Source organism: Pteropus vampyrus, unplaced genomic scaffold (assembly GCF_000151845.1).
Source record: "Pteropus vampyrus isolate Shadow unplaced genomic scaffold, Pvam_2.0 Scaffold66, whole genome shotgun sequence".
In the NCBI taxonomy this organism is placed as follows: Eukaryota; Metazoa; Chordata; class Mammalia; order Chiroptera; family Pteropodidae; genus Pteropus; species Pteropus vampyrus.
This window is the reverse complement of record NW_011888847.1, coordinates 969,678-987,203: the sequence shown is the minus strand read 5'-3', so window position 1 is coordinate 987,203 and position 17,526 is coordinate 969,678. Positions and strand designations below refer to the sequence as shown.

Genomic DNA, 17,526 nt, shown 5'->3' with positions numbered 1-17,526 from the left:
AAACTACAGTGAACATGGGGAGCAGCGGCATGGACCGCGCCCTGGAGGGTACAGCACCACCTTGCCTCTGACTTGCAGTTTGCTGGCTTAACATCTGTGAACTGATTGTAGCTTGGGCTATGGACAGGGTCCAGCAGGCAAGAGAGACAGCCAGGTGTCTGAGGAGCCCCGGGCCCCTTTTCAGAAGGTAAGCCCCCCACCCTAACAGTAGACTTCCATGATACCCCCCACTGTTCTCCATCAATGCCAAATTCAGCTCTGCAAAGTTCTCATGAATCACATTAGTTACGGTTTTAGTCCCAAGGACTAGTGAGGGCAGCTCAAGCTCAGGGCAGGGTGAGGTGGGGGTGGAATAGCTTGGTCACAGTGCATGGCCTCTGATGGCGCCTCCTGGTCAACTCTAGTGTGGTGGGAATGTCTGTCATGACATAATCCACAGAGGTAATGTTTCCTGCTTTTTATAACTCTGCTGGAGAAGCAAGTTAAAACCATTTGCAGATTATCTTTATCCCAGAAAAACAAGTTTTGAGGTTTTGAGCACAAGCTTCCAAATGATCTATTCTAAAAATCATTTGTGCTACTTTTAGGAGAGAGGAGTTATGAAAATCGGAATATCATTGCCTTTTATTTTGCTAAACTAAAAGGGAGAAGAGAGGAAGGCAGTCTGGACCTGGGTCCCTAGATCTCCCCTGAGGTCTGGCTGGTGACCTGACCCCTGTCATTTTCCTTCGGTCCTAGAGATGGTCACTAAGATTGGAACAAAAGGCCAAACATGGCTTTTGCATAGATTTGCAGTAATAATTATGTTCCTGAGAGAGGAGCACAAAAGGGTTCAGCGTGCTGGCTTCTCAGAGAGGCAGGGATTCAGGCTCTTAAACAGCCCGTTCCAAGGCTGCTCTGCCTCAGAGCAGGCACTCTGGCAACTCTTCCATGGCTGCTACACTTATTTTTCAGATTTTGGAAGGGGAACATCTTATAAAGCTTGTGAAAATGATTCACAAGTTTATAACACTGTTGTGAGCTGATGTATAGTTAATTGATTCAGTCAACAGGAATTTATTGACAAGAGGGCTCATAGCTTAGATCCCCTAATTAACCTCATTCATTCCACAAACACCCAGTGCTGGGCCCTTGGGAGATACAAAGGCAAACATGATCCCTGCTATCCAGAAATGTAACAGTCTTAGTAGGTGAGACAAATCCAGAAGCTGCTCTCCAAATGTGCTGTGGAAATGTGCTCTATTCCAGGCATGTACATGTAATAGGGATCTCAGAAAGGAGTGATAAACCACTGGGGGTACTCAGGAAGGCTCTGTGGAGGAGGGATTGGTTAAGCTTGGCATGGAAGAATCAGTAGGAGTCCATCAAGGATAGAAACAGCAGAGACACAGCTGTGTAGGCAGGAGATCGTGCCTAATTTTAGGACCAAGGGTATGGTGGGAGGGGAAACCAGCATAGGAAGGACTTGGGAACCATGCGTTGGGGTGTGGTTTGTCAACAGGGTTTCCGAAGTGTTTTCAGGCACTCTGTCTGTGACAGTAATACCTCGTTTGAGAAAGTCAGGCCTTCATTGGAGAGGAGAGATTCAGGAGTCGATTGTATGCGCACAGGTGGCTGGTAGGAAGGGAGACCTTCTGAGCATATTTAGGCCCTGTCCCAACCATGACTGGGGCAAGGGAGGCCCAGGTATGAACATTTATACAAGGCTCTCAGGAAGCCAAGGTTGAGAACTACTGACCTGGTACCTCCTGTGGAAGCTGTTATGGTCCTCTAGGCAGAGATCATCCCTACCCGCTCTGTGTCCCTGTGCCTTCTAGAGCTCTGTTATTGCTCTCTCACCGTATTTACTAGCAGTTGAGCTCACTGAGAACAATTATAAGAGTGAGTATCCCCAGAGAGGCTGCCAGACTTGATCTTGGCCTTCAGGAATTCCTTTTGAGGACTTTAATAGCACCAGGCCCACACAGAACAATATTTTACAAACATTCCAGTCAATTATACAGTGATACTTTACTGAATAAATCCTTCGGGATCAAAGCTGCTTTGTTTAGATGAAATCTGTGTGCAAAGAAGTGGCCCCTGGAACAGGCAGTGGAGTGGGGCTGTGTCAAGTAGAGTCTGGGTGGCATGGAGTGGCTCTGAAGGGGGCTGGGATTGTGTGGTCCTGTCTTGGCTTCACGTTGTGGGAGTGGAGGAGGGTAACGCAGAGGGTGAGAGGGTACCTGGCAATTTGCTTTTAGAGGAGAAACAGTGAGGTTGGGGCAGAGAGGAAATCTTTGTCCTAAGTCGGTGCTTCTCAAACTTTTGTGTGCACAGGAATCACCTTGTTAAAATGTAGATTCTGGTTCAGCAGGTGGGCACTCCCCTCCTACAGTGTTTCTCACTCATTCTCAGGTCAGTGCTGCAGGCCCACGGACCACATTTAGAGTAACAGGGTCTTAGAATGCATCTTTATTTTTCTATATGATTTTTAAATCAATTGAGTGTTTATAGAGACAGTGTTTTTTTAAAAGTCTTTAAAACATTACCCATTTCAAACTAGTTTCTTAAAAAAAAATTTTTTTTTAAATATGGAAAATGAAAGAGAATATATGAACTAGTTTACCAGGTACTAATTTAAACATTTTTAAAATTTATTTTTCCTGTGGATTTTTGGGATCAGGATAGACTTCTTTTTTACTTATATATGATTTCAGGGGAGGTAGGAGGGGCTGCTGGCCCCTTAAATGTCTCTTCTACTAGCATGTCAACATTTAATATTCCTTTAACAGTGGGCAAGTCTTTCATTTTACAGCAAAGGTTGGCCTTGGGCAGGTAGCTCAGGTGGTTCGTTCAGACTAAGGTGTGAATGACAGCAGAGGAATAGAGGAGCCTTTCCTGAGGACAGGCTTTGGTGGGGCCTAAAGGGGTGGGAGGAGTGGAGGAGAGGAAAAAGAGGTGGATGGAGAGGGAAAGGAAGAGAAAGAGAAGGAGGAATGAGAACACTAGCCGGAGGAGGTGCAGATGGTGGCACAGAAGTAGAAAGGGGAGTGGGAGAGGTGGAGGGTCAATTAATGAATATATATCTCTACCTTCCAATTTTACCAATTTTAAAATTTAATTTGGCTTTACTTTTTTTCCTTGCTCTCTGTCATCAGCACACTCGTTGCTCTCTCCTCCTCCACTTGTGTCATCCTCCTTCCATTTGTACCCTCCAACTCTCAACAATTCAGTTTCAGATGTGAAATATTTTGGTTCAAGAGGGCCCAGGTATGGACAAGACCTAAGTAGATTTTGTCATTTGCATTCCCTGTGCTGAGAACTTTGTTCCGAGAATAACAATTACCAAAGCCTGAGAGTGCCCCCTGCTGGTCAGTACTGAGATTAAATAACAGTTTTTCTCTATCTTTTATTCATTTATTTGTAAATTCAGCAAATATCTTTTGAGCCCAAATGTACCAGACATTGTCCAAGGGACAGACATGATCCTTTCATCATGGAGATCAAAGTCTAAAGGGAAGGGGGTGTGTTATTAAGCATTGTAGAATATTGCGAGTTTCTAAAAGCTGGGAAGAATGTCAGAAAACTTAAACAATGCACTCCTTTATCTTTTATCATTTTTTTTTTTTTAGAAAAGCAGATAGAAATGTTTTATTTCTGATACCTTTAGAGTACTAGATCTTGTAATTTTATAGGTCTTCAATTGGATAATTTTGCAAAAAGTTCCAAGAAGTTTCTTCCTTTAAAATGTGAATATCAAATTACATCATATCCAATATTATTTTCAGCTTTAAAAGTGTAGAATTCACAGTCCCTTCATTAGCAAAATTATGGTAATCAATAATATTGGATTTATAATCACATAGTGCTTTGCAAAGTGATCATGTATGTCCTGCACTTATATCTACACTCCTATCGTGTACCATGCATGGCTTTAATGCTCTAGGTGTATTGACTGCTTTGTTTTATCCTTACAACAATCCTATAAGGTTCATGTTATTATTATCATCTTCATTCCTATTTTCAGATGGGGAAACTGAGGCTCAGAGAGATCAAGTAACTTGCCTAGGATTGCACAACTGTTAAGTAAGCAGAGCTGGGATTAGACTCTGGGCAATCTGGTCCAGTGTTTGTGTTCTTAACCACTGTGCCATAGAGGACATAAGAGGACCTGAATTAAGTTTAAATGAGCTTACTGTGTCCTCACTGCAGGCAGAAGACTAGAAAGGGTAATGGATTGTGGAATCTCTCCTGGGTATGTGTGTGTGTGTGTGTGTGAATAAAGTTATCACTTGCCTGCAGTGATCTGGGTAGCTTAGAGCACCTCAGAGGCCACCATTGTCCTACCCTACATGTAAGTGTTAGGGATGGATAATGAGCCTCTGTTGGTTAATTGATTGATGACTTCTCAAGGCCTTTTACAGTCTTAGAATTCTATTAGTTTCTCTACAAGAAACAGGTTGTAAAGAATGAAAGGCAATTTATCTTTTAAGAATTAAGTGAAATCCTTTAAACTCTTGTTTCTGTGCCTAAAGCTATATTCTGATGGAAATGTTCTTTCTGAAACTATGTCAGTGCTACAGTAATTTAATTCTAGCTTTTGAAATTACTCTCACCTCATACATTTATTTAAGTAAAGATAGCTGCATTGGATATGTAGATGCTGTGGACAATGCAACAGAATCATGGAACATTTATAAAGTTAATACAGTGATTACAATAAAAATATTTTTTACTTCATTGTTACACACACACACACACACACACACACACGCACACACACACACACACACACACACACACACAGAGTACATGACCATACTTTAAAATCTGCATATATTTGACATTTCTTGGTCTGGCACAGAGCCTGGCCTGGCATAGAGTAGATGCTCAATAAATAGCAAATTGAATTAAATGAAAATAAATAGATTGAAACATTGAAAGCCAATATGCCCATCTCTGCACTGTGCATCTGTTCCACTCAAAGCTTTAAGGAAGATGAGTGAAAATTAATATACTAAAATATAATCCGTTCTGCTGAAAGAAGGAATTCTTGGCCTAGAATATTTTCTGAAAAGTAGTAAAATTTCATTAACTTTAAAAAATAAGAATTTTTTTATAATGTGACTTAATTTAGGTTGAAGTTTACCTTTGCAATAACTGTCCAAAGAAGTAGTAAGAAAATGAATAAATTAAGAGTTAATGTAAGAGCTTATTCAGTCTATTAAGAAAGTTTTTTTACAGATCCTATGCACATTGTAGCTAAATAATGATACTTAATATATATCACTTATCTCTTAATTAAGGAAACAATATACTAATAGAAAACATTTTTAGGAGTTAATATATTCATGTATATAGTAATAAAGTTGTACTTATTTTAAAGCTAGTACTTAAAAAATGCAGATAGATTTCCCCCTAGTTATTGCAGAATTGGGAATTTAGATGGTATTTTGTTCAAATGGGATTCACACTGCCATAGTGCTGATGGAATTCATTGTTAAAGAGAGGGATCGGTGCCTCTTAGATTCAAGAGAAATGTTTAAGGGCCATTGAAAGACTTTGACAATTTGATTTTTTTCTTCAAGGTCCTGATCATCCGCATTGTTTGTCATACAAACTAGAACTTGGATCAGATCAAGAAATTCCCTCTGATTGGTATCCATTTGCTACTGTTCAGTTTGGGATGCTTGACACCTGTGCCTCAAGGACAGCGGTCAGGTCTCTGGGGGTGGAGAGTGATGTCCAGCCACAGAAACACGTTCATCAGCGAGCTTGCTACAACATTCAGGTACCTCCTAAAGCCGACTGGCTCAAGGTGGGGCTTCTAGAGCTGGGACTTGATCTGACTTTGAATATTTGCTTTGCCCTCTTAAGTGACCATGTATGTGCATGAGTGTGTGTATTTGACCTAAAAGAGCCTGACCATCCAAACCTGAAGGTCATCAGTGAGCCTAGTTCTTCCCCCTCAATCCTAGAGAACATTAGGCACCTGAGCACACAGTGCCATGTACTTAATTCAGATCTTAATGAAAACCATGGCATCAGAAATGAATTCACCTTTCAGAAGCATATTTATAATATAAATTATATTAGAATAGCATTGCCCAATTGTCTGTGGAACAAGGGTCCCATATAATGAGCCAAGAAAAAATAAGTTCAGGAATGCCATACACTAAATTAATGTTAAATGAAGGTTCTGAGAAGTCCTGCATTAAAGAAACTTGTTAACCCTGTTTTGCCCAACTCATTGATTATAGCATCTTGCCTTTGGGGCATATATATGTGCATGTAAAACACCTATCCATATCTTCTGGAATAGTATTCTGTGAAGCACCCCTTGGGAAATGCTGAGTTACTCTGTTATAACAACTTGAATAAATGTTTGCCATGAGTGCTTCTGCATTCTTGGGCCAGATGAATTAAAGAGTGACGTGTACTAGCACCTGTCTCTAAACTGGCTTTTCTTCTCAGCTTCAAAGATAGTAAATACGGAGACAACCTCTGCCACACATTTCCTGTAATATCTTGAAATGGTGACATTAGTGGTTCTGTTTACAAATATATTATTTAATTAGAAAATATTTCAAAAATCACAAAAATTAAACAGCAAATGACAAGCAGTTGATTCAGTTTAGAATTTATATAGTTTCCTTTTTTCTTGCACATGAGTTGCATTTTATACTTTCTAATACCATTTTAAAATCTTATGTTACTTGAATCTCAGTTATGGTTAGTGCCATTCAGATTTTCTACTCATTTATTTATATTAAAAAATAGTATGATTATATAAGACATCATAAACACCAACTGGTGGTTCTATAATACAGTAGTATGTTTATTTTGAACCATCTGTTTAGAAGTCTATATGTTTGGGTCCATTGATTATTTTTTCTATAGCTAAAGTTAATGATGGGTGGCTGCTGTCCCGTATAGCCCCTTGGGGACCAAAGCACTTATTCGCCCCAGCAGCTGGGAATTGCCCTGGCTGAAGAAAACTGCCTTGGTCCAGTGACTAATGGATATAGGGATATAAAGACCCTTTTTCCTCAGCTCGGGATAACTCTGCAGGGCCATCCTAGCTTCAGCTTTCTCTAGGTGTCTGCTGAAGCTTTTATTGTGACTGGATTGCAGCCCAACTTCTCCTTCTTCCCATTCTGCTTCTTTCCCTCCCCTCCCCTCCCCAACAGGTGTTGACCCCAACAGCACTCCACAGTAAACTGCACATCAGTCTCCATCTCAGAGCTTGTTTCTTAGGAAACCCGACTTGTAGCACTAGCTGTATAAATATGTGTGACTGAAATGTGGGTCAAATGCACATGGAAACTTCATTCATACCTATTCTCCTTTTCTCGGGATGTGCCAATTTCACATAGGTTTAGAGGACAGCTCAAAATTATATAATAAAGTCTCTTTCACTTTGATAGCATTTACTAGTTGATCTGTGCTTGGTGGCAGTCGGTTTTGAAATATTATCTTCCACTTAATAAATATTTATTGAACAATTTTAATGTGACAGGTGCTGATCTAGATGCCAGGGACACAGGAGTGAGTAAGAGACAGGTCTCTGTCCTCATGAAGCTTACCTTCAAGTGGAGGAACAAGAAATAACTAGTTCCTCCACTTGAATGAATGAATGAATGAATAAATAAATAGATAGATAGATAAATAAATAAATAAATAAATAATATGATTTCAAATAGCGACAGGTTCTAAGAAGAGAATAAAATGGGGTAATGGGACAGAGAGTGAGGGAGGGCTTCCTTATCGAGAGTGTTCCAGGAAGGCCACTTAATGCTTACGTTGCGATGAAAAAGATGAGGCGTAGGCAGTTGGTTTGGCTCAGTTTACTAGTTTGTAAACTAGTTTGTTTTAGTTTATTAAAGAGATGATTCTGGGGGTGTTATAAATGTTAAGTGGGCTAAAGCCTGGATATATGATATGGGGGTATAATTGATTACATGTTTAGCCAGATCTCTAAATGTCTTATCAACATAGGTATTCTGTATACATTTCTAAAACCTATGTTTGACTTAGAAGAGAGGAGAGTTTCAGTTCTCTTCAAGATTTGACGCTAGAGGGAAGGAAGATCCCGTGGGTGGGGAGGGTTTGTTGCCCAAAAGGACAGCAGAGTGCCTCACTATGGAACTAACATGAGAGGGTAGACAGGCTGTGTCTGTGTCCAAGGATGAGGTGGCTCTAGCCCTTGCCTCATGTATGAGGTAGAACTGAACAGGTGTTAGTGCTGTGTTGCCTTTGTTAATGCTGTCCATGTTTTGCTTTTGCATAACAGGTTGAAATAGAAAAGAAGTGGATTAAAATCGATGGAGAAGACCCAGAAAAAGCTGGTGCCTGCGTAACCCAGTAGGAGTAGCAAGAGTTAATGACGATGACCCACTTTTCAAATATGTAATTCACAGAAACCACACACGGTTCTGCTATTGTATAGTGGAAATGACTTCTGAAGAGAGGGCTTAAGACAGATCCATTGGTTCTGTTTAGAGAAGCTTAGACCTAAAACCAAATAATCTATATTTTATGCTTTTGATATGTTTGCACCCCATGGGTTTGATCTAAAATGTATCTATAATTTGCGTGATGTTTTGCTTCCTATTGAAATTGACCCAACCACTAGCTTGGCTAAAGTGTTTTTGATTTTTGGTTACTCAGTGGCTGATTGTTTTGCACTCTGGCTCACCCAGATGCCATATTTATTATCCTCTAGTCCCTGTCTCTTCTTGGTATGTTAGCACCCGTACCGGAAGGTGAAACAAAGGAAACATAGACCCGAATACTTAATTTTCCCTCTTGCTCATCTCTGAAGTGTGGCTAGGTGTAGAATGATGCTGAAACCACAGGCTAAAATGGAGTTGTGGAAGTATCTGTGATTTTTAATTATTTATCTTCCTGTCCTCTTACCACATTGGTGAGTTATCATCAGCTATGTCTGGTACCTGTCTTTCCCCCATGGTATTATCATTTAAAAAATATATTTGTATTCTGGTGTGTATTGCAAAGAAGTTATTTCTGTTGATATACATATTTTAGTACGAGTCACTAAGACATATTGCATTTTGCTTGGAGAATTTCCTTTTAAAATGGAATCCCAGTATTGGATGCTAGTTAAAATATTTATGTGCATTAAAGATGATTTTTAAAGTTCATGAATATTGTTTCCCAAAAGTACAGACTCTAAGATACTGTATTTTGATAAAGTAGTATTTGTAATTAACACAAGACTCTTGAAGTCTAAGTCATATTATGATTATTTTATGCTAGTTCTGCTATCATCCTATTTATGCTAATACTTTAAATTTAGAGTATTTTTCTTTAAAAGATGAACAGAATTAAAGATACTAGATTGTTTTACCTGGATTTCTAAGAGGTAACATTTTTATTTTTCAAAGTCAGGTAAGTGTTTGTTTTCTAATGAAAAGTCTGGTGTTAGCAGTTATAATTCTGTTTATAACTTCCTTTCAATATTTACAGCAAAAGATTAAACTTTAAAAATGTGTAACCTATTTTCTGGATATTTTTTAGTCCTCATATGATATTAATACACCTTCAATTTATGTTGAATCTTAAATATGATTAGGAGGTATTTTTCTCTATTTACTAGATTTGTGTTGAGTCAAAACCGATATAATAATGTTCTTCCAAACAACATTTATTTGTCGGCCGAGAGTTTATGTCTTATGTTTTATTTAATATTGTATTACGTTCATTGTAATCTGTTCCAAAAACATTAAAACAAACATTTATGATGGTTTGTATAAATCAGCAGATTTTATTGCTTTTCATTATTTTGCTGTAACGGCAAAGAACGCAAAAGTTGACTGTTAAAATGAATTGGTATTGTTCATTTTAACTCCACTTGATGCATTGCTCATAATATCATATGCTTGAGACTCACTGTTGATGTATAGGAGGGCAAATCTCTGTGTGTGTCATTTAAAAAAAATTCCACCGTCTTTCCCCATTATTTGGTGTGGCACATTCTGAAGTGACTTCAGTCCGCTCATCATAAATATGGAGGCGGGCTGGAGCTGATGCTGCTGCACAATTCCAGGGAAGGCAGCTGGGTTAATTACTGCCATTACTTTCAAATCTGTTTTATGGAATCCTGCCCATAAAGAATACAGAGTCGGATTCAGATGAACTTAATGAATATTTACACCTCAAAATAATTTCAGCAAAGGGTTCATTTAATCTCTCCTCATGCTTCACAGGTTACCCTGCATCTGTGGCTACCTCACTGCTGGTCATTTATTTACCAGCCACCCAGCCTTCAGGAGCATCTCAAGATTCAGCGCTGGAATTAGTAACAAAACACTGACTAAGCCCAAATTGAGTTTCTGCAGCAATGTAAAGGTTGATAGCATTAACAGCGGGGTACTACGGCATAATTGTTAATTTGCACATCTATTAGGATCCTTAAATATTCATTACTTAGTGTTAAATTAACATTCAGTGTAGGGAGGAGAGGTTTTTTTAAATACAATTCTTCTGACCTCAGAAATGGCAGAAGGTCAAATGTGACCATGGTCCTGTAAGTGAAAAATCAGGTAGGGTCCACTTAGAATTACAAATTAAGTGGAATCTCCTTTGCTAGAAAGTAAATGATGATCTTCAGGATAATAACTATGATAACAAAAACCCCTGCTTTTAAGGTCGAAAAGAGAGGAGGAAGTGAGTAAAGGAGGAACTACGCTTTTCTAGCATCTTAATATAGGTAATTTAGATCAACCCTTCCTGAGTTTGACAGTTTGGAGGTCAGCCGTTTGATTGACACAGAGCAGGCTTCTAAGGACTTGACCAGTTTCTGACTAGTTTTCCTGTTCTTATTGTTCAGGTCTGGTTGCCTTACCAGTCAAAGTATCATATCGATTGTGTAAATGAATTCATAGCTTGATGGTTACCTGATCAATTGTACAGATCAGAATTTAGGGACTTTTTTTTCCCTATGAGAATATAAATAGTTTATCCACTTAAAAAGGTATGAAAACAGATACTTTCCAGCATATAAATAAATGCTGGAATTTTTATACCTGATTTATATATTAGACAGTTCTAGGATTTAGTTCCCTTTATTCTGGAACTGTGCTTATGATGCGACCCCTTTCTTATAAATGCAGTTAGAAGGCCTTCCTTAATAATGATTAAATATTATTATACCTTAAAATATGATTCTATGTCATATCAATACAAATATAAAACAGATTGAGCCTTAATAATCGTGTAACAAACTATTTGGTAGATTGCATATTGGGTTTTTAAAATTAAAGATGTATTTCCAATGATTCTTGCTGTATGATGGACTTATATCTTCTTTCGCAAAGTCTGGGGCTATTTTTTTTTAAGGTGCGAAATCAATTTCAGTAACCTTAAACAATTGACTCTGTCAGGCGAATGTGTACTGCTTTACTATTAAGGAGTCAGTAAACATGGCATCTTGGCACATCCTGGAAAAATAACACTACCAAACTATAATTTCTGATGTTAAAGGATGGCTTTCAAAAGAGGATATAAGAAATAATGTGAGTATCTGCCCAAGGTTTTAATTCATTAACTAACAATGGAATTGTTAAGAGTTACAGCTGGTTCCAAGGAGAATTCAACGAGCAGAGAGACATACAGGAGATAAGGAATTCTGAAATGAATTTACAAATAGATGCAAAATGGATCTATCTACAGGGCAATAATAATCAATTGCTCCTACCACCACACAATTAATTTGCATTTGAATAGACTAGGATTATGTACATTATCCATTTTCTAAAATTTACAGAGTTGAAAAATAACTAAAAGACCGAAAGGTATTGATAACCTGGATAAGTAAATAAGCTCGAGAGGACACCTACTTTTTAAAGTCATTCACAGTTTTTTCTGACAACAGGACAGACCTTGTCTACAGGAGAATTCTAAGGAATTTTCAGGCTTTGCCAACTAGTATTATACATATGATTATACATACGCATTTAAAACAATTCTTAAAAAGTTTAGAAAATTATTTTTATACAGTTGTGCAGAATATATTTTAGATAAAGTGTGTGTTGAGAGGCCATAAAAGCTATGAAGATAAACCAGCTCTAATATTAACCTAACAACTTCCTCACCTACCCTTTTTAAAAGAAAGCTGCTGTGATAGGAGAGGGAGAATAATTTTTTCTCTACCTTTCTAAATTGTTCTGGCTGGTATAATCAAATTAACATGAGACAAATTAACGGAAGGAAATAACCAAGTTTATTACATATGTACATTTGGGGGTTCCTTAAGAGTAGGGGAACCAAGGACAGGTAAGGATAAAGAAGGGGTGAGGTTGTGGTTTGGCACTTCAGTGAGGAGGAAGGCAATTCACATGGAGATGAAAAGCACATGTTTGGTAAACAAATGTTTGCTGGGTCATCTTTAACAATGGACACAGGACTTTGATCTAATGTGCCTTGCTAGATCCCTGTCTGTCACACTTCATATCAGACTATAGTTATCTATGATGATAGCTCTCTTCCTGGAGCAGATCCCCTATCTAAATTCTTTTAGGCAGTTAGGGAGAAGGTCAAAGTTTCTTCCTGAGCCTTTCGCTTTTTAAAAATAACTGACTTAAAGTAATTAATATGCCCCCCCCCACCACCAAAAAAAAAACATTTTGGAGTGGTAGACTCTGCTCCCCTCACTGCCATGTGTTGAAATCAATTTTTATCTAGCTATTAAATTTCAAAACATCAGGAAATAAAACTTCATAGAGGTGTAGATCATTAAGCACTGTTTTAGCCACTACTGGAATTGATGGGGCTTGGTTCTAGTTATTCAGGAACAACAAAAGGATTAAGTGGCATAAACTGATTATATCTGTAATAAAATCCCTCACATTCTCACCCATCAATTCTTCCTGTTTTGTTTCAGCACAAGCTAGACTGCCCTGTCCTCTTTGTGTAGACGCACAGTGGTTCCACTAGATTTTACTGTCTCTCTTAGTTCCTTCTGATTCTCTGCAGCTACTCTACTCCAACGCCCATCTGTGTCCTTACCCAGGGTCCTAAAGCTCAGGAGTGAGTGTATTTGATTGGACCATATGAAATGGCCAGTATTTAACCATTCTTGATGGCAATTTCATGGGGCTCAACCTAATTACCTGCATATTTCCTTAGAATATGTGAAACAAAAAGTTTTTCTTGTTATAAATGTATTTAAAAGTTCCTACTTAGATCTGGCATCTAAATACGAATTTAACTATAAATTAATTTTCAAAGCAAGACAGATTTGCTGGTCAAACAAATAGTTGAGTTTCAAAAAAATAATTTAGATAAAAGATGTAGGTAATATGGCTTTAAAATCATGTTCCATCTGTAAGGAAAAGGAAAACGGACTATTTGCCTTATTTTTTAAATTAGTGTGATAACATTGGTTAATAACATATAAATTTCAGGTGTACAACTTCATATGTGACATCTGGATACTCTATTGTGTGCTCACCATCTGAAGTCTGTGTTTTAAAAGATTAACATTTGTTTTTATGAGACTTCCTTGGGGAAATGCAAATCGCCATTAGATCTCCGGGATTGAAAAATTTCGCTCATATCCCCCTCCTGTATCTGCTCCAGAACAGCCTTCCAAACCTCAAGTGGAAGGATAGCTTATTTAAATAATATGAACGTGTGCGTTAGCATTTTCCTGAAAAGCCCATTTTGTACCCAGAATTGCCGTGAATTCCATGTAATGCACTTTGCGGTATACTCTGGGAACAGAAGAGGGCGCTCACACGCAAGTTGCTACACGGCGTTAGAAACAGCTTTTGAATTTGGTGGTGCTCGTTTGTATTATGATTAATATAACATCACGGGGGCATTTTGTAAAGCATTTCAAAGTATTGTGAGTCCAGTGGCGTATAATTAAAATTGATGCAGTGAACAAACATTTTAAAGTATTCTTAATGCCTTGTCTAAAAATGCTGTTGAATACAATTTTATACATCTCAAAGATTTAAATACCATGCTTATCTCTAAACAGTTTTAAGTACTAGAAGCAGAAAAATAGAGGCTTTCGTCTCAACAGATTTCGAACAAATTTTTCTAATGAGAGTTAATAAAATCTAAATCTGCCTACTTTAAAAGATTTATAAAATACAATGAATCCATCTTGTTTGACTTGTGAGCATTCAGTTACATGTGTCAAAGTCAATGTGATCTCTAAAAAGCTCCAGCCCAGGATTGTACTTTCAATTTCTTAGATAACAACAAGCAAATGCATGCTTTCAGGAGAGTATTCCGTGCCACCTTGACCCAGGGATGGGCCTTCACCTTGTCTAGTCCTCAGAAACCAGTAGTGGGCATTGTCTTTTCAAGAAAGGCTCTATCTTTTCCTCAGAAATCTTTCTGGGTGGCTGTTGTCATTCTTTTATAAAGACTGTTAGAACAATATATTTCCAAAAATCTTATAGCATGGGTAAGTTTTTGGATGTGGCTAAACACATGAGGTGTCTTCCACACTCCAAAGTACAGATGCTTGCTGAAGACATTGGCTGACTTAAGTGGTACTTCGAATCACCTCAAAATGCCATGTGACCATTGTCCAATGAATTTTCTTGTTGATTATAATGTTTATTACATGCCTACTATGTGCCAGCGTTTTTCTAGGCGCCAAGGATAAGCAGTTACAAAACAGTAGATTCCTGTTCTTCTAGAGGATATGTAATAGTGGAGGAAGCCAGACGATAAACAGACATCGACTTGTGATCATTGCAATGCAGGGAGAAAAAAGCAACAGAGTGGCAGAAGAATGCTGTTTTAGATAGGTCAGTCTGGGAAATCCTTTCTAGTGAGATGACATTGTAGCAGAGACCTGAAAGACGTGAGGAGACAAGTCACCAAGATCTTCCAGAGAAGAGTGTGTCCAGCAGAGAGAACTGCTAGTGCCACGGTGCTGAAGTCGGGGTGCACTTAGCCGAGCAGAGAAACACCAAGGAGGGCAGGTAGCTACTTGGTGGCAGGAGCAGTGAGAACAGGAGGGTGGTTGGGGGAGACATCAGAGAGCTTGTGAGTAGGTGAGGGAAGCAGATCACCTAGGGCTCTGTAGGCTATGTAGGACTTTAGATTTTACTCTGAGTCAGATGGGAACCACAAGAAGGGTTTGTGCAGAGGAGTGACATGAACTGAATTACATGTTAAGATGATCCTGTGGACATAGAAGGGGGTCAGTGACAAGCAGAGAGAGAGCAGATAGGAAATTATTGCAAGAACCAAGGTGAGAGGTGATGGTAGCTAGTAGTGGTGATGGGAGATAAAAAATGCTTGGACTCAGAACCTGTTTGAAATACAGTACTAATAGAGTATGCTGATGGCTTGGATTGGATTCCAGTGTGAGGGAAAGAAGGGAACCAAAAATGACTTAGAAATTTTTGCCTGAACAAAAGGAACTGTCTATTATGGAGAAAGGGAAGACTGTTGTAGAAAGCAGGTTTGGATGTGTTAATTTTAAGATGCCTACTACATACATATCCAAGTGGAGACAGCAAGTAGCAATTGGAGATATAATTGGAAAGAGGGCTGGGGTAGAGATAACAGTGTTTAGAGATGTAAGTACTTGAAGCTGTAAGACTGGATGAGATCACCTGGGAGTGAATATAAAGAGTAGGAGTGAGAACTGAGGCTTCGAACTCTGACGTTTAGAGGTCAGGAAAAGGAGGAGGATTCAATAAAGGAGACAAGATGAGTAGCTAGCTAGCGTTAAGTGTAATCGGCTGCCTCAAATGTTGCTGATAGGATAAGAGGAGAACTAAGAATTGACCCTTGAGTTTAGTAACATGGAAATCTTTGAAGACCTTGACAGGCAATTCAAGTGGGTGTGAAGACAGTGAGTTGATGGCTTTTTTGAGGAATTTTGTCGTAAATGCAAACACTGGGACACTAGCTGACGAAGATGAGATCTTCTTAACAGTCTTCTCCCACTTAAGACCAGAGTTTTAGTCTTGGCCTTTTCTAGTGTCTCTCCTACATTTTAAAAAATCTTATGGATGTTGACTCTTGCTAAAAATTTCCTTCCTGTTGACGTTATCAGTGCTTATAGAAAATGGGTCCTTGTGATCTTTCAGTCCCATGTCATCTGAATTTTGCATTGCTTCTATCACAGGTGCTTTGGATGTGCCTTTCTTCAGAATTTTCAATTACTATATGTGTGGTATTAAAGGCATTGCATATTTAAAAATAAATTCAGCCATTGCTTCAATCACCTCTTGTTTTGCTTTTCAATTTTTTCGTGGTTGAGCTCCATCGGTCAATGTCATTTCACGTTGGTATGGAAACCTCACTTTAGATTTTGTTATGCAATTCAGAGTAATTATGAACTAGTTGCTGGTTTCACAAACTTGCTAACACCTGCAAATTCCTGCAAGTTCCTGCAGGATGAAAAAAAACCACAGAACTATTTATTAAATCTTTTTATGTTTACCTAACAATTCGTACTTTGGTTCTTTGTTACAGTTTGATGTAATAACATTCTAGGTAAATAGTCGTCCAGTAACTAGTAAGTGAATTTTAATAAAATAAAAATATCTGCAAAAAATATACTTTAAGCATCTGGTAATGTTTTATTTTCTTGCTTTCTTCTTTAGTTTTAAAATAATGGTTAAAAAGAATAAACTTTAATTTTAAAGATATTATTACTCAAATACAATAACTCTTTCATTTGTAAAGTAACCAAACAAAACTAAGCAAGCAAAAATATTACATCTTGCTATTTACACTCTATTTTACTTTTTTAAATTTAAAGACATAAATAGCAACTCCAAATAGCATGACAGAACTCAAGTTCTATTTCTTCATCTTTACAATTGTTTATTTTGAATCTATGGTTTAAGCTCAGAAATATGTAGCACTAAAGGGACTGGAGACAATTGTACCTGAAGCAAGTTTGATTCTGGGCCATTACGAATTCCCAAAATGAATATGTATATCTGAATCCCCGTATGTCCTGGGTTCAGCTGTATAACCAGTAGTTTTCCAAATTAACATCTATGTAGAAGACAATGTTTATTAAATGCTAAGAAATTAAAATATGCTGATTTGAAGCTTACATATGCATTATTAAAACTCAATAATAATTGCAGCAATTGTTTAGAACACTGCTAATAAAAATCTGGGGTGTGGGGGGAGCACATTTTATCTCACATTTCTTAGAGCTGCCAGCACGTGGTGATTATGGAAAGCAGACTGACTTTTAGTTCATTTCATTATTGTATAGACATTCTCTATAAACAATGCCTGACATTTTTACCTACACTCGGGAATGACTGGCCCTTCCCCCATCCTTGCATGCCACTGAATGGTGGCTATCTGCATGTTGGCGGAGATCCAGTAGTGAAAGGAAAACTGATGATGCGGAAGACTGGGAGAGAGAAAATTGCTAGGGCTAAATCTCTCAGTAGATGAAAGGATGAGATCAGAGGTGCTAGCAGTGAGGCTGATTTAGATAAGGGCATGAAAAGTTCACCCATTGCAATAGGAGGGAAGGCAGAGTTTATAGGTACCGACGAAGGCAGATCTATATATCTA

At 38.2% G+C, this 17,526-nt stretch overlaps 1 protein-coding gene across 3 annotated transcripts in view; it reads left to right on the top strand.

The window, feature by feature from the left end:
- The window catches only part of STON1 (stonin 1), a 45,715-nt gene extending 35,956 nt beyond the window's left edge, over positions 1-9,759 (top strand). For all 3 annotated transcript variants that reach the window (XM_011361299.2, XM_011361300.2, XM_011361298.2), the window contains exons 3-4: positions 5,568-5,770; positions 8,273-9,759. In XM_011361299.2, coding sequence (XP_011359601.1) covers positions 5,568-5,770; positions 8,273-8,347 — 278 coding nt within the window. In that variant the 3' untranslated portion in view covers positions 8,348-9,759. The remainder of the gene's footprint in view (positions 1-5,567; positions 5,771-8,272) is intronic.
- Positions 9,760-17,526: the final 7,767 nt, after the last annotated feature.